Consider the following 17,819-nt stretch of genomic DNA (forward strand, 5'->3'; position numbering starts at 1 on the left):
TTCTGTTTTATTTAAAGATTATAAGTTTTGTCCAAATATTTATAGATTATAAATTTATAATATTTAAATATCTTAATCGAAGATTATAAATTTGATAAAGTGAGTATTATCTCAATATCTAATAACAGCTTTATTAATTAATTTTTGATCAAAATATCTTGTATCTTTAAAATCATTTGCTTTACATAAACTATTATTTAGTTAAAATAATAAGAATGAGAAAATATATGAGAACAGATTTTTAAGAACATAATTCATTTCATTTAGATAACAGGTTTTTATTCAACAAAATATTTAAACACTTAAAAATATATTTCAAGATAATTTTCTGAAATAGTTGCTTCGTAAGTATATTATTATTTGCGTAAACTGGAAATTGTAAAAATATTATTAGGCACCAAGACCTGCTTTCGCCTAAATATGATCTCTTTTCACTTATTTACATTATTATTTATAAGAAACTAGTTTAAATAATTAAGTAAAGAAATGCAATCAGATCGTATTGATATAAATAGGAAAAATGGCCTAATTACTGACAATGTTCAAAATACTGGAAATTCAATCTTAAGTGTTTTTTTTTTGAACATATAAATCGTATAATTATATAAATGTATTTTTTTACTTGAATCCTCTTAAGAGTATACTTTCTTGTTTTTTTTCTTTACAATTGATTTCAGGACTAACATTCCGATTTTTGCCATCTAAATTTTTTGTCCTCTATTAATCAAAAAAAGGACAAAACTTAAAAAATCTTCAGTTTTTGAAATTTGATCATGTTTAACCGTAGAGCCCAAACATAAGTCGTCTGTTATTGTTACAACATTTCATTAAATATAAAATTAACCTTCTAATTTATAAAAAGTATTTAAGATCGAATTTATAATATTTGAGTCAGTATGGGCCATTTAGCCCTAGTTTAACTATTATTCGCCATCATAATACTAGACTGACAAATTAAAATTCAAATAAAATTAGACATTGAAATATTAAAATATTTGATTTTAAAACACTTCCCTTCTCAAAAAGGTCTCAAATCTTTTTTTCAAACGTGTTCACAAAATTATTGTAATCAAAACAAAATTAAAAAAAAAAAGATTTTGTCATCAATACAAAGTACTTAGATTTTTATAGAAAAATCCAAGCTAACACTCTAGCAATTTAATACTGCTCGTATACTGTGTGTACAATACCAATAAATCTCGATGTATAAAATTCTTAGGAACGATACATTGTGAAAATAACATAAAGTGGTCTACATAACAATAAAACTGTCTTACAAAAACGATAGTCGTGGCATAAACTAATTCGATGATCAAACACCCGTATATTATTTGAGCTATAAGTTGAACTACGATATGTCTGTATTAACTGCCGTTGTGTTCGGACTTGGATGGTTCAATGCTATGCGCATCACTCGCGATTGGACATTTATTACCGACCCACACGTGGAAGCTCGCGCCGCTTCGATAATGCTGCACGGCATTAATGGTGCCCATCGCAATGTACACCACCGCCAGGACCAGAAAGTAGCTGCCGTAGATGAAAAACTGAAATGCGAACAGTTTCCGAACGTTACTTGAGAAGATACCCGACCTCGACGCATTTTCAACGTGTCGTTTTACCTGCTCCCTGATATTTAGCAAGAGCGTGTTGACAACCACGAACGTCAGTAGACTCTGCGCTAATAACGCGACGAATGTGTTAATTCCGAACACAAGCCCGTAGCTATCCTCGGATATACTCTTGGCGACCTCGAAGCTGCAAACAAAAAAGAAAACGCTCTTTGAGCCCTGAATCGAGAATCTCCCGATAAATCGCGTTGCTAATTGCGAGTTTACCTTGCAACAGTGACCATGGTGTGGTAAATCACGCCGAATATGATGTAGCCGGCATACAGGAGCCAAATGTTGTAGCTGTAAGAGCATCCCACTAGTATACCACCTTCTAGGAGCGAAAAAACAGATAGTGTCACGTCTCCTAATAGGGACCAGTTTAACTGTATCCTTCCTACACAAAATACAGTCGTTGCACCTGTGAAAGCAAAAAATATATTTGAAATATCAAAACTCTTTTACATAATTTTATTTAATTAATTCCCCCAATCGCACTTCTGCGTTTTTTCGATCAGTTTTAATTAACTTTTAATTAATTTATGGATAAAAATGTCAAGCGTATCTAATCTCGCACATCTGATCTGCGTTTAATTGACAAGTAATTGTGCTCAGATTACATTAAGTAGCATTTTTTAATTTAGACCCAAATAAGATGGTCTCACAAAACACAATATCTCTCTTGTGCAATTTGCACAAATATATTTTTATTTATAGTACATTTATAGCTTAGTTCGTGATAAAGGTAAAGATTATCTAGCAAGGTCTGTTTATTGCTTGGACGTGTAATGTTATCAGTCATCTCTATTAAGCTTATCTCGTCGGTGTCTCCTTATTCTAGATTAGAGAGAATCAAATTACTCGTTCTCAACAGATAGTGTTAAGTCTGCAACTGCAAGTGTTATCTGTATTGCGATAATATTTAAATTACGCAAAATAAAATTATGTAACGCATAAAATTTGATGAAAATATTCAAGAAGGTTGCGCGATTTACTTGGCATTAATTACGTTTAGAATTGATCCCATATTGTTCTGATTTCTTATTTTGACTTGAAGATCACTCAATGTAAATTAACGTTAATCCGTCGCAGTTTTTCTTATTTTCAGAACTTTTTAGGAGAAAATAAAAAAAAAGGTTAAACCAAGATTAATCCTAATCTGCATTGGTGGAAACGAATGTACAAAGAATGTGCATTGTTGTAGAGCAGCTTTTACAGAACATGAACAAGTTTTGTTCAAGTAGCAAAATGCCTACCCACGATTGCGTAGACGAAATCCACGGCGCCGTTGTAGATCATGTCGCCCGGCTCGACCGCGGTCTGCCACAGCAGCTGAATGTAGCTGATGACCTGCAGGTAGCCGCAGGTGGCCAGCGCCCACCAGATCGACCATTTGGCCACGCGATAATTGGTATAAGCTTGCACGAAATGTTTCCACAGTAACGCATACGCGTCCTTGATTTTGCGTAGCAACGGTGCGCCTGACGCTGCGTATCTGCGACGTCTCGATTCGTCGCGGTCGCTTCTCGACGGTGATCCTCGCGGGTCGCTCGAATGCTGCAACTGGTAATCGAGCGTTCCTTTTTCTTGCTCCACGTCGGACACGCTGGCGCGATGGAAGTATATCGATTGCTTTACGGGAGGCAGAAAGAGCGCCCAGATTGTCGCAAAAGTATTGGCTGGAAAACAAATTATGTTACAAGTATTTTGTATGATATGTGAAAAAAGTTATTAATTGTATCAATTGATGCTATTGTAATATTTGCACATACTGCATGTAAAATTTTATATGTAAATTATGATTAAGTCACAACAGTTTGAACGTTTTATTTTACACGTGTATACGTGTCAAGTTATCTTATCTTGCGTACCTGAAAGAGTTATAAAATTGAGCTGATGATAGTTCAGCAAGTTGAAGGAAGCTGTTAACTGCGCTACAAGGCCTGACATGCTACGGCCAAACAGCGCGGCCGCTTTAGTATGTCCCGTCACCTCCTGATAGTGCTTCTTGTCAACTTTGGCGTATATGTAGGTATAATAGGCTACTTCCGTGGACATAAACAGTCCGTAAAAGAATTCTAATATCTGGAATACTATCACAGTCTGTCCGAGTATTATCATGAGAAACGTAACAATGCCGGAGGCACCGCATAATACAATGATAGGCTTATATCTGACAAAGTCGGTGATTAAGAAGACAAGTATCAACGTCGCCAGATAACTGTACGTGGACACAGGATAGATTTGTTGATTCACCTGACGATTGAACATATTGTTAATGATATCATTTAATTAATATAAATGGAACATAGAATCATTCAATGTTCTGAAAACTAACTTCATCAGCTGTAAAATTCTTCCATGGCCCAGTCAAGTAATCGGTCACAAATGATTCAGAAGGTCTGAAATCCTTGAAGCATCCAAACATGCACAAGATGCACGAAATTTTGATCCAATGCATTCTGTTCTATGAAGTTTTGTCCGTTGTGAATTTTACCTCAATAAATGTAAAAAATCCTCAATGTACATCTGCAAAAAAAGAAAAAAAGAGATACACATTAATTTATTTAAATTTAATCACATTTACATATACAAATATATAAATATACATATGCAAATATTAATTATATTTGTTGTGTTTCTTAGATCGCCGAAATTACCTTCTCAATCAATTGAATTAAATAATAGAATTACTTTTAATTAAATGGTGTATTGAAGAAGATCGAGTCAGAATGTATATCGAATAAAAAATGTTGCTTGGAAACTCGAATTTCGTTGCTAAGATAATGATACCGAGGTTCAGATTATTAACGGCGGCACAACAATATTAAACAAAAATAAAATGCACACATAATTTTTAATACATTTCTCTCTAATAGATAATAGCTTTCTAATGAAACATTTAATACACACACACGAAATAAGGTAAAATACATTTTATTTTATTTAACACTTTTAGATTTTATTTTAATTTCGTTTTTAATCAATTATTTTCTACGTTACCTTGATACATCTGTTTAGTTATATAATATATATGTTTTATTAATGTATTTAAGTATCATAATATCTGTTGCAATTGAATGTTTCGCATATTTTCTCACTACACGGCATTTAACCTTACTTTTAAAAGTCCTGTACACTGCTCCACGCTGTGCTGTGACCGTTACTGCCTTCTGCGGCTTCTGCTCGGAGTAATAATGTCCGATTCTTAATCGATATATATCGAAACTCTATATATATGTGTATATCGATACTTTTATTATCGAGTTTTTTAAAGATATAGAATCGATTATATACTGATTCTGAAAATATCGATTTATCTGTAAATCGATTGTTTTTTACTTGAATCGAATCAATTGTATGTGTCACAAGTGTATTCTTTGTAGTCAATTTTCTTGCACCGTTGATTTTTCTCTCTTTTCTTTCCATGTTAGAAAGTTTATTCTAAAAATAAAATTATAAAAGTTCTCAAAATTTTAAAAATAAAATTTTTTAAGTTACATACACAAGATTTAAAATTAAAATAAAATAAAAATTAAAAAATGAGGTACGGCTACTTGTGTTAGTTTTTCTTTTTTTATCTAGAGTTGATAATTTATCAACGATTTTATTTTTGCAAAATTAAATGTTGATAATGTTCATAAAATTTAATTTGTTTTTAATCTACATTTTAAATTCTGAATTTTTATATTATGGAAATATTTAATTAATCTTGAATTTTTTAATAAAAATATTTTTTATAAAAACAGTATTATATTTAATCTCCCGTCTTTTTTTCTTTCCGGATAAGTTACAGCTAATACACTTACTTTTATATTTCAAGAAAATTAATATACATAATTTTTTATTAATATAATCTTATACTTTATTTGGAATTGTATCAGCTTTTTTCTTTTTTTTTTAATTCTTCAATAGTATATCCCAATGACAAAAGTATTTTTAATTTCAATAAAATCCGCTACGAGCCGCCACTGTTTCTGTTTCAAAACTGAAATTATAGAACTTATCGATAATAAATCAGACATTATTTTTCAGCAGTATAACTCAATTGTGATATTAATACAGACTTCTATTTTTAAATAATATAATCTTAACCAATTAAGTACATTTTTTATTTATCAATAGTATTAATAGTGCGATGCATCAATGGTAAATCAGATGGACTTTTCATGTTATTCCTGACAGAAAACAAATTTTGATTATTAAAAATTTGTTATACAAGAAGGCATTTCTCTTAATAGTATAATGATAGCAGTGTTGTTCTAAAGTATCGGTTACATCGATGATCGCGCCCCTTCTCCGGATCGCCGGATTCAGCAAGGGGGGATGAGCCGAGAACGATAGGGGATGCAGAAACTTGAACTTTATAGGTATCCCGTAGATTCCGCTTGTCGGCTTGTCAAGGAGCGCGCGCGATTTTCGAGTTCTTCCGCAACTCTTCGGACTCGATGCCAGAACGTGGCAGGAAGAAGTCGTTGTTCCCTTTGCCAAGGATTCACGATTAAGGTAAACTACTTGCTATCATATTTAAAAAGCACACTCTTTCGTTGAAATTTCAATACAAAAAAATCTTTCACTTATACAAATGTACGACATTTATTTTATTACAAATTACTTCCTAACGATATCTCGTTCATTGGAACGCAAATAAAATTGCAACGCAAATAAAAGTTAACAGATTAGAGATACGAAATTTATATTTTTTCAATTAATTAAAATATGAAAATGAAAATTATGATTACGACTTTTTAGTATTGCAATTTCGATAAATCAAGTATCATACTTCTTTTTCATCTATTTGTCATATCGCGATTGAATACTTCGTTCAAAGACGCGTCGAGTCGTGACGAAAATGGTGAAGCTGTAACCAAAAATGAATATTTCGTTTTCAAAAATACGAGATGACTGATGAAAAAGAAAAAAAATCACAAAATTATCGCTGAAAATGATTAAGAATTAAAACTGTTATGTAATTAATCAATTCTTAATTATCTAAACATTAAATTCATACTGTTTTCTGCTGACAGAATTTTATCTCAATGTTATTTATTTATAACTTTTTATACATTATATAAGTTCTTTATAAAAAACATTGTTTTTGAAATAAGTGAACTTATATAACTTTGCAAGTCCTCTTTACCTTTAATCCATATCCTTCAGACGTCAGAATTCTTTCTGAAGTTAAGAAAATCTTTTTGCAAATCTTTTTGTCTATTTTAGAAGAGATTACTATAAAGATAAGAGGGAAATTTTATCCTCGAGTTGAGAATACAATTTCTTCTATGTTTATATACGTATTTATAATATATTATTGTACAGAACAACACACACAAACGAGTTCGCGCACGCGCGCAGACGCACGCACACACGCAGGCACGCATCGAGTGATTATTATCGAGTGATTACAGAAAAATGAAGTAATAATTTATCTAACAATGTCTGCAATTCTAAATTAGTCCGGTTTTCGATGCCATTTCTTCTTCGTCAGGCCTCGTATGTCGCAAGGGGTCGCGTTTTCGTTTCAATATCATTGAAGAAGCTGATAACACTTAGAGCCGTTAAAGGGACACTTGAAAGTGTTGGGGAAAAAAAAAAAAAGTACGTAGGCGTCCCCGTGGAGGCGTTTTCGTCACGACCCGATACGCCGTGAGGAGAAAGGAAAAGACATGACACTTCGATCAGACGCCTCTCGCATCCCGCCGATCGTGAAGCTAAAGTGTCAGGCCGGATCTCGTTGAAGTCGATCGACCGCCGTCGAGCGCGATCGCGATCGCGGATCGGCCGGTCTCTCTCTCTTGCCTTGGAGAAAAAGAGTTACCGTCTCGTGAAAACGACGTTCGCCCCGCAACGTCGCCGTGGTGCGAATAAATCGTCGCTTCTTCGCAAGTCAGTTCTCATTCAAGGTGTCCGTGAACAATGCCGGATGACGCTAAGGCACTTGTTGCCTTATTGACGATCACAACGTGAGCGGTCAGTCGTGATCCGCGGATCATCGGGGAGATAATGATTACAGAACAGACCTGGAGCATGATGCTGGACAGCGATGTCACGGGCATCAACGAGTGAGTAGCCAACTCGCTTAGTCGACCTCCCCCGCTCCCCCCCCCCCGTCTCTCTCACGGAGTGTGAAATTTACGTGAAAATTATTTACGTAAAAGCAAATCTTTATTTTACGTGGCGACCCAATAATTCGCTACTCACAAAACTGCCCTTCCCAGTGAGAAATAGTACATCGAATTGATGTCGAATTCATTATCGTTTCTCGCTGGGTTTGGTTCGCACATTTTTTTGTGTTTTTCTTTGTACTTATTATTATAAGATTTCCAGCCAGTTATAAGTATTTCTTCAAAGTCTCGAGGGATAGTTTTCTTGAATTATGCAATTACGAAACAAGAGCAGAGTACAAAATATCTCCCTGCCCCAAGCAAATTTCACACTATACGATGCTATCGATCAAATCCAGTTGCGTATTATTTCTTACATTAAAATCATCGGCGAATCGATACACTATACGCGCGATAATCGTGGGCCAGGTCGAGCATTTCGCCGAGGAAACAGTTATGGATCAAGGCGGTGAAGAAACTGACATCCGAGAGGCTGGGCCGGGAGGGACTGGCGGCGTGGGAGGACCAACGGAAGTCTAACGGGGGACCGGATCCGGAAATCGCTGCCGGAACGAAGGACGTCGACGAGGAGACCGATGAGAATGCCGAGGGCGCGAAAACGGAACCGGAAGCTATCTCCGCGGCGGAGCAGACCGCAGCCGATGAGGAGGCACAGGCACAACGCGGTACGAATCCCCCGGGATATGCGTTCCCGTTTAGTTACGATGTAAAAACGCGCGGGGAGAGATAGGGGCCGGAAGTATATGCGCGACCGTGTGGTTTTTTTAGATATCTTTAAGAAGGGAACGTTGTACAAGGGAATATTCCTGCCCTCGTTGACCAACAGTTTTCACAATAAGCAACTGGAGACGTCCTACCTTCTCTACTCGAATCGGCAGAGACAGAAGTCTCTGATTATGTTGAACATCGTGGACCTCAGCCTGAAGGTGAGCGACACGAAAAAAACAACTCGACTTTTATTAGAATTAATGTAGGATATAACGATATTAACCAACAATAAGATCATGTAGGATTACCGGATAGATTTCCATCTTTTATCTTGAACCTTAAAAAATCGTCCAGCTAAATTACAGTCTTGATCCCGTAAGAAATTACGACTTTGCACCTCCCGTAGACTAAACGAATATTTCTCAAACTTTTATATATTAAAAATACATTTTCAATGAAGACATGACTAGATTCTAACCCAAATTTCATTATTTCACAACGTCGAACGAATTGCAAAATTGCGTACAATAAAATTGTATCTTATGTATCTTCACCGAAGGAGATTTGAATTTCGTAAATGCGCTTTCTGGTGAAATATGTGATCGAACAAATGTTTATCGCGTTGTTTTAACGTAGATCACGTTAACGGCGATCTGGCTCTGGCAACGGGACCCGAATAACGGAGGGCTCATCGAGGGCTTGTCATGGGCCGCGTGTTGCATGGCGGCGAATCTGCTGATCTGCGTGCTCGGCTGGTGGCGTTGCTTTTCTAACAATTACCTGTACTGGGCCTCGATATTCACTTGGTTATTAATAAACTCTCAAGGTGAGGCCCACGCGACTCGTTCTGACCTATCGATAATTAACTCATAATTATAACTCAATGGAATTATATTTAATTACTCGAATTTGGGAATATCAGGCTGGCGCGAAGAATTCTCCATGAAGTTCGATTTCGTAAACAAAATTATTGATTGAAGAGAGAGAGAGAGAGAGAGAGAGAGAGAGGAATTGTTGATCCTTTTCCCGTAGAAAAAATGTATCGAGGCCAATAACGGATTATTTTATTTCAATTTTGAGCATAAAAATTACTTTGGAACTTGGTAACTTTGTTCACAACTTCAGCTGACGGGGACGACAAAACTTTTACATCATTTTAATAGCTTCGCCGGCCATCGGTGCTTCGTTGTATCGATTCCGCGGTTTTGAATCGAATGGCGCCTTGCTCTGCTGGCCAGCTGAAATCGAACGGACGTTCACCGGAGCGTGGAACAAAGCGGAGACAGAGACCAATTTCAACGGGCTCCAAAAATGTGGATTCCGCGCGCAAAAATAATCTTTCAAACGATATCACCAAATTACTCCAGACAATTCCTGGTCTCGATCGAGCGAGCGCGCTGTGCATCGGCGTGAAGAGAATGCCGAATGCCCGGCAAGTAATGCCGCATTTTCGTGGCGTATCTCGTTTGCAGGTTTTATAGGTGCTGGTTTGAATTTCATCACGCAGCAGCGGCTCATGTGGTACATACTCTTCGTCGTGTACGCGCCCTACGCGATGCTGCCGCTGCCGCTGCGATGGTGCGTCCTCGCCGGCTACGGAACGGCGCTAACGCACATGGTGCTGGCCGGCATAAGTCTGTTGCAGGACTCCACATATGTGAGAAGACATGCCGTAGACCTTAAAAATTTCCATTTCAAAATCTCCAACTAAAGAGATTTATTCAGCCCATTAAATTTCGAGTTTGATCGACTCGAACCCTTAATTTCCTCGATTATAAGTACTTATTTGGTTTAGCTCTAATCGTCGCTTTGGAGCCCTTTAAATGATCCTGAATCTCTCTCTCTCTCTCTCGCAGCTGCGAGACGCCTTGTGCATCGTCCGCATGCTGACGACGAACGTGCTGCTGTACTTGGCCGTGAACCTGGCCGGCATGTACACCAAGTACCTGACGGACCGGGGACAACGGCAGGCCTTCCTGGAGACCCATCGTTCCACAGAGACGCGGCAGCGCACGCAGAACGAGAACAATCGGCAGGAAAAGCTGTTGCTCTCAGGTGAAAAAAGAATTTTAGACTATCCCCCATTTTATATCTCTTCCACCTTGAACACCTGTCCGTCTAACGATTTTAATATTAATCTAAAACACCTTGGACGTAAGGTCGAGAGTGCTTCGGAAATAAAAGTGCTTAAGTCAAATCCTACACGGAGTAAGTGTGACTTTTTTTTTTCTTTGGCTGAAAGTAGTTGAAGTATAGAATTAGTCGCGAGGCTCGCAGGGCGCGAGAACTGATTTTTAGACCGACCGACGTTTGCCTCGTGCCTTTAGCCGAAGCTTAAAGAAACGAGATTTATAGTTTCTTCAATAGATTAAAGGGAGAGTGTGTATCCTCGGCTGCGTGAAACTGGGAGGGAATCTTTGAGAGAGAGCTCCTCTCGCAGTTTTCCAAGAGGGAAGACGACGACGCGAGGCGTCGTCGCCGCGGGGGTCGTAACTAGGCTGGGTATTTATATGCATATTTATCGTAACACGCGGCGCGGGTAGCTCTCGCCGCCGCTCGTCCGTGTAACTTGCTCGGCCGAGCAAGTCAAAAAGGGTCACTAGACACTCTCTCGGCCGATTGCGCCGGTTGGACGCACGTTTTTCCAATAGCCTTTTGCGTGTTACGTCGCCGATCCCACCCGATATATCGATCCGCCGTCGCTCTTCGTAGCGGCCGCGCTACGAAAATACACTCGCCGGCGGGATACATTACGCTGGATTACATAAATATCACCTTTGACCCACTATCATTCGCTCCCGTAGCGCCGGTAGGATTGTTTGTTTTCTGTAAGCTGATGCCGGAATTAACATCGCGAGGCTTGTAACAGGCTACGAGCTTAAGCTACATTCTAAGCTGGCAAAATCGCGAGGCGTTGAATTTCAGAAGCGAACACTTTTCAGATTCAAGTGGATTTCGCTTAGACACGGTTCTCTTTAATATTTAAGAGAATTAGTTACAAAAGATACTAACGCGAAGCGTACGAAAGAAATGGCTATCTCGTTAAGTAAACCTACTCTGAATCGGCCAAGAATTTTCCGTGGAGCCTCGGCTCCACATTTTTACATTTCATCGCCACATCGATACGCGTGTTATGAAAAGATAATCAATAATTAATCCCGTTAAAGTGCTGCCCGACTTTGTCGCTAAGGAAATGATCCGCGACATTGCCCGCGAGACGGAACGTGGTGGGACGATATCGTTCACGCCGAATCAGTTCCACCGGATATACATACACCGTTATGAGAACGTCAGCATCCTGTTCGCCGACATCAAGGGATTCACGGGTACGCTGCGTTTCAGTTTAGAATACGTACAAAGGAGAATTTCGTTTAATTTCATAAATTTATAAATATGTATGCGAAAAATAAAATATATAAAAATTATAAGGAACGCAATGTTGTTTAAATTAAATTAATTATATATGTGTGCGTGTGTGTGAAATGCGAAAATTATAAAAATTATAAAGAGAGACGTTGATACGACGATTCATACGCTGACGATGATTGTTTTCGAAGCTTTGGCGAGTCAGTGCAGCGCCCAGGAGCTGGTGAAGGTTCTGAACGATCTCTTCGCCCGTTTTGACAGGCTCTCGGCGGAGAATCATTGTCTGCGCATAAAGCTACTCGGCGACTGTTACTACTGCATCTCCGGCCTGCCGATCGCCAGGAGCGATCACGCTCACTGCTGCGTCGAGATGGGCCTGCATATGATAAAGGCCATACGAGACGTTAGGTTCACCACGAAGGTACTCGAAATTCTGACGTGCAAGCACTTTTCGGATAAGAAAAATTTCTGAAGCACCTTTGAAACTATGTATTCCCCGTACCTTAGTTCTTTACAGTTTCTTTTTTTAAGATTTGTTAGCATTATTATTAATTAAAAATTAATATTATTTATAATGTTGTTTCCAGCTTCAATTTATGATTTGCTTTTCAAGATTGTGTTCAGCGCGCAGTTTATGAAGTTGAAAATATATTTGTAACATACGAATACGTGATATTATATCCAAGATTCTCGTAAACGTTTTTTTTTTTTCTTATTTTACACTTGAACAATCAAGAGTTTAAATTATTAAAATGTATTATACTTTAAACATGTTTAATTTTATCTTTCTCTCATCTCTTCCTGTCTGATGCAGGTGGATTTGAACATGAGGATAGGAATTCACAGTGGATCCGTACTGTGTGGAGTCTTGGGCTTGCGAAAGTGGCAATTCGACGTGTGGTCGTACGACGTGACGCTCGCGAATCATCTCGAGAGCGGAGGAATACCGGGGTATAAAACAGAAATTCACAAAGCTCACATTACTTATGAAACAATTAATATTATCGCATGAATGATTACAAAATGTTATATAATAACATTTATTAACTGCTAATCTATTTTTGAATTCTTAGCTCTCCGGTCTTCTTCGAGAAAATACATAGATTCACAATTTTTGAAGGCATTTAAGCTCCAAAGTCCGGTTATTGAAGCCCTCGACTTACAAAATTTGCATGCGAAACGGAAAATTCGTCTCATTACAGGAGGGTACACATTTCCGCTGACACGCTCAAGTGCCTGAACGATGTATACGAGGTGGAGCCCGGCTACGGTTGCGAACGAGATAATTATCTGAAGGACCGTAATGTCGTGACGTATCTCATCAAGCAGCTAGAGCCGCTCAAGTCCAGACGAAGACAGTCGTCGAAGCCGAAGGTCTGGACGGAGGAAGAGCTGGCCGCAAACAAGAACAAGAAGAGCTTCAAAGTGAACAATCCCCATGCCGTGAATAGCAACGCGCCCCCGGGCTCCGTGGACGATGATATCGGGGTTGACTGGACGCCTGAAATTCCATTTGAAAATGTGAGCATTAAAATATCGATATGTATTAATATGTACAAATGTATTAATACAATACATTCATGAATAATAAATTAGTTAAATTATTAATTGAATTAATATTAATGCCACCATATGGATCATTATTAATTCAACATAATAAATTAACATTATAACATTAGTGATAAATATTATTTACTTTATTTATTTGTTTCGTAAACGTAGCTGAATACAGCTACGTCGGTGAGTAACTTGGAGTCCGAGCTAGAGGATGAGAACGGCCAACCAGCCAAACCGAGCAGCAAAGCGACCTTGACGACATCCGATGAAAAAAAGAAAAACGCTATCGAGACCGCCAGCAACAAACGTATGAGATCGGCGAACATAAATACATGGACTTTACGTTATAACGATGAGAGCCTGGAATCCAAGGTAAAATCGTTTTCGCTGATATTATTATTTTTAGAATCCTGGACTTGTCTGAAAAAGAAGATATACCCACAAATTTAAGTAATTCATTAAGATTAAAATTTGTTCTTCATTTTTTTTTCTTCATTTTGTTCTTTAGTTCGACCAGTTGCGAGAAGACATGTTCAAATCCAATATGATGTGCTGCTTTGTCATATGGCTTTTTATTGCCGTCTGTCAAGCCATAATCTCGTATGAGTGAGTACACATAAGCAAACTTATATAGTCAATTAATTTTGCTACAAATAAAATTTATAATTTCTTTAAATTTCAACTTCTTCAAGTGTTCATTATCTAAAACATTTAACTAAAATCCCATATGTTGCATCCGTATTTTTTCTTCTGAAGTAAGTTTAAGAATTTAATTTTCTTTCTTCTCATAATAAACTAAAAATGTTACGTGTAGGCATAAATTAATAATTTTATTTCAATTTTTATCAATCTTGCAGTTGCATGATTCTTCTAATCTCGTTGCTGGTGACAACGGTGATCCTGGTGGCGTCCTCGATCCTAGTGATGGCGGAGGAGTTCAAGAGCATGCCGACGTATATGCAGCACACGTCGTCCATGCTGGTGCACAACAAGAAGCACCGCACCATCTTCATCTGCGGTGTTATCAGTCTGATGATGTTGACGTCCATCATCGGCGTGCTGACGTGCCCCATTGCGGTACGTCGGTACAAAGAAGCAATGGTGCTCGAGCAACAACAGGAACCGACGACATTCGAGCCAGCGCCGCTTCCAGTACAAGAGAAGTTGACGGCGACCACGTCGAAGTCGAACCTGGATCACTTTGTCCTTACGTTCCTAGAGGCTGCTCTGAGTGACGAGTCCACCGAGGGAGGGAAGACCGTTCCCTCGACGGAGAACAATACTCTGGAGACGGGCTCCAGCAATATCGAGCTGAAGCTGACACGGGTGGTGAACGACAGGGCACCCGGAAGGAGCAGGCGGGAGTTCTTCAGATTCTACAGGTGTATTTCGTGGGCATTAAATTAAGGAAGAAATTAATATTGATTATATTTTATCAATTGCGATATCAACAAATTTGGAAACCCCGCGTTGTCGTAAAGACAATTACAGAAAATTATGCAAAATTTATTTTATAAATGAATTATAAGTATATAAAATAAGGAAAATTATTGATTGTAACTTTCTGACGAATGCTTAATATTATCGCAGGTACGAGCAGCATTACGGAAAGCCGGAAATCGGAAGTCGGCATTATAGGCGAGTCGCGCATCAACGCGACGCCGAGGGGGATTCTAAAAAAAATAGTCTCCTCTCCGTCGCCGACGGGAAGACTCAAATCCGCTCGAAACGCTACGCTCTGAGAAATTTAGGTTTCAATAACTTTGAGGTGGTTGGCTGCATTCGGCCGGAGTATATAGTGTTTACATGGATCCTGTGCCTGATCGCGCTCGCTTCAGCCCTGAAACTGTACTACTTGGTAAAGACTGCGTTAGCCGCAGCAATCGTTCTGGTGTATGCGGTGTTAATACTCGTCGTGTGCAAAGATATGTTCACCGAAAAAGAAAAAAATGCGTAAGTCGATCAAATCTAAATGCGAATAAAATATTGAAGAGCTTACCATTTTTTTTAGCTTTCTTGACAAAACATTTAATTGTTACAAAAAATTAAATTTAATATATTGATCCACAAATAACAGCGAAAACGATATTGCATTGCTTTTATGTCGAAAATGACTAGAAATATGTGACAAAGTCTTTTTGAGTTTTTGACTTAATAATGATCAGAAAATTTCTCGTGTCTCATCCTTCATTTGCTCTTAATATTTCTTCCAGATCGGCAATATCTCTACCGGCCCAGATGCTGACCTTTTTGACAGTCTTCCTCGTGATGGTGACATACCATGGCAGATTGGTGGAGGTGACGTCGCGTCTGAACTTTCTGTGGAAGCAGCAGGCCGAGAGAGAGTTAAGCGACATGATCGAGTCGCGGCATAATAATATGCAACTCCTGAAGAACATCCTGCCGGACCACGTGGCGCATCACTTTCTCACGGCGGAGCGCGCGCCGGAAGTAGGGCCTCGATCTTATTTCATTTAATAAATATAAATGCGCCATGCTATTATTAATATCTTTTCGTCAATGTTGCAGGAACTCTACTCGCAATCGCGGGACAAGGTCGGCGTGATGTTCGCCAGCGTGCCAAACTTCACGGAATTCTATTCCGAGGACGTGAACAAGGGAATGGAATGCATTCGCTTGCTTAACGAGATTATCGGTATCTGTCGTTAAACTAGCTTTATGATATTGACGTATATTCTTTTCATATTTTCACCACTTTTTAATATTGAATTCAATCCTACTAAACTTTGTTACTTGCAATACACAGCCGATTTCGATGAGTTGTTGGACGAGACGCCATTTCATTGCATCGAGAAGATAAAGACGGTCGGCGCCACTTATATGGCCGCGTCGGGTCTAAATCCCAGCCAAACTGTAATAACAATAATATATAATAATATATTTTGGTTCAATGAGATATACAGAATGATGTAAAATCATCGGATGTACTTTTTATTAAAAATTCGACTGCTTTGCTCTTTTCAATGAAAAAATCTAAGCGTGCTTACCGATATTTCAATATTTTAAAATTTAATTATAAAAATATACAATACATGAACATTTTTAAAGAAAAAAAATTGAAGTCTAAAATATCTGTCTATATATAAAATCTAAAATTGAAGGTATTTTCAGTAATTATAGAATTCTCATTATTGAAAATAAAGTTTATCTTTTGATATAATATATCGATATAATGCATATTATGTATTAAAATATTTAAAAATATGGATAAAATATGCTACAAGAATAAAATTTCGCAGGATAAAAGCGACGATATGGAGCACTTGTGCAGGCTGGTAGACTACGCAGTGGCCATGCGCCATCGTCTCGAGGACGTGAATGTTCACTCGTTTAATAACTTCGATTTGCGAGTGGGTATAAGCTGTGGGCCTCTCGTAGGCGGCGTAATCGGGGCTCGAAAACCAGTCTTCGACATATGGGGCAACACCGTGAACGAGGCTTCCAGGATGGATTCCACCGGAGTGATGGGCAAGATACAAGTGCCGCACGACATCGCTAGGGTAATAATAATAATAATTGTAGCAATAATAGTGATTTAAAAAAAAAGTAATCTTCAGTTTCGTATGCAAATTGTTAATTTTTTTCATTTTCTTTGGAGGCGGCAAGGCGACATCTTATTAATATTTTCATGCAATCAGTACATATCCACATACTTTTTCTTCGATTTTATATTTTATTCTTTAAAAAAATAAAATAGAAAATTGCGCTAATTTATCCATTCATTGTTACGAGCAGTTTCTGGAATCGAGAGGTTATCAGACGCAGAAACGCGGGTTAATCGAGGTGAAGGGGAAGGGCACAATGGAAACGTACTTTGTGTTGGGTAAAGCCACCCTGCAACAGGAAGGCACCCCTAGGCACAGGAGCACCTGTCGCAGTCTTGCCGCGGTGGTTTATGGTGTGGTCCAGGCACGTCGTAAACAAATGAGAAAGCAGGCGATGCGAAGAACGTAGATTGAGATTCTCTGAAAGTAGTATTCTGTTTAACTTGGTCAAGATTGGTGTGAACACTGCCAGATTGGTGTAAAGGTCTAATGGTTGGGAACAAAAAATTGTGCAGACTTATATTTTTGATCGTCAAGAGTCTTTGATGCACATATATGTCATTTAGAAAGAATTGTTCTAATTGTCTTTTTAAATAAAGGAGAATATATAGTATACTGATAGTAAAATAACAGATATTAATAGAAAAAGCGATAAATTTTGACACCAATCTGACAGACAAGCGCGACAAATAATTGAGCAGATATTCAGGTCTTGAAAAGGAGTTTTGTCCAATTTCATTTCCGTGTCATCTTGCCACAAAATATTGAATGTACATATATAGCACTAATAAATAATCTTATATAAATACGAGTTACATTTTTTAAATTTAAATTTTCTATTTTTTTCTATTAACCCATTAATGCCTAAAACAGTTTTTGAGAAACAA

The 17,819-nt window shown here is 38.0% G+C and overlaps 2 protein-coding genes across 6 annotated transcripts; one reads left to right on the plus strand and one right to left on the minus strand.

Annotated features, from left to right (window-relative positions):
- Positions 1–644: 644 nt before the first annotated feature.
- LOC105831879 (thiamine transporter 2) lies at positions 645–4,820 on the minus strand. Of its 2 annotated transcripts, none has more exons than XM_012672325.3 (7): positions 4,614–4,820; positions 3,949–4,139; positions 3,482–3,866; positions 2,867–3,289; positions 1,839–2,031; positions 1,623–1,758; positions 645–1,547 (listed from the first exon to the last, which is right to left on the minus strand). In XM_012672325.3, the coding sequence occupies exons 2-7, from the start codon at positions 4,069–4,071 to the stop codon at positions 1,365–1,367; spliced, it is 1,443 nt and encodes a 480-aa protein (XP_012527779.1). In that variant the 5' UTR covers positions 4,072–4,139; positions 4,614–4,820; the 3' UTR covers positions 645–1,364. The 2 variants fall into 2 exon arrangements, with proteins under 2 accessions (XP_012527779.1, XP_012527778.1); XM_012672324.3 differs by having other exon boundaries at positions 4,732–4,805.
- A 1,144-nt stretch (positions 4,821–5,964) lies between these two features.
- On the plus strand, positions 5,965–17,764 carry LOC105831878 (adenylyl cyclase 78C). 4 transcript variants are annotated; one of them, XM_036287238.1, is made up of 20 exons: positions 5,965–6,116; positions 6,930–7,672; positions 8,144–8,400; positions 8,504–8,661; positions 9,080–9,269; positions 9,916–10,100; positions 10,300–10,498; positions 11,611–11,769; positions 12,001–12,230; positions 12,624–12,760; positions 13,012–13,330; positions 13,532–13,738; positions 13,875–13,972; positions 14,224–14,748; positions 14,957–15,319; positions 15,580–15,817; positions 15,896–16,022; positions 16,134–16,240; positions 16,627–16,887; positions 17,123–17,341. In XM_036287238.1, the coding sequence occupies exons 2-20, from the start codon at positions 7,614–7,616 to the stop codon at positions 17,339–17,341; spliced, it is 4,038 nt and encodes a 1,345-aa protein (XP_036143131.1). In that variant the 5' UTR covers positions 5,965–6,116; positions 6,930–7,613. The 4 variants fall into 4 exon arrangements, with proteins under 4 accessions (XP_036143131.1, XP_012527776.2, XP_012527775.2 ...); XM_012672322.3 differs by having other exon boundaries at positions 7,624–7,672; XM_012672321.3 differs by having other exon boundaries at positions 5,966–6,116; positions 7,514–7,672.
- The last annotated feature ends 55 nt before the right edge of the window (positions 17,765–17,819 follow it).

Source organism: Monomorium pharaonis, chromosome 5 (genome assembly GCF_013373865.1).
Source record: "Monomorium pharaonis isolate MP-MQ-018 chromosome 5, ASM1337386v2, whole genome shotgun sequence".
Lineage (NCBI taxonomy): Eukaryota > Metazoa > Arthropoda > Insecta > Hymenoptera > Formicidae > Monomorium > Monomorium pharaonis.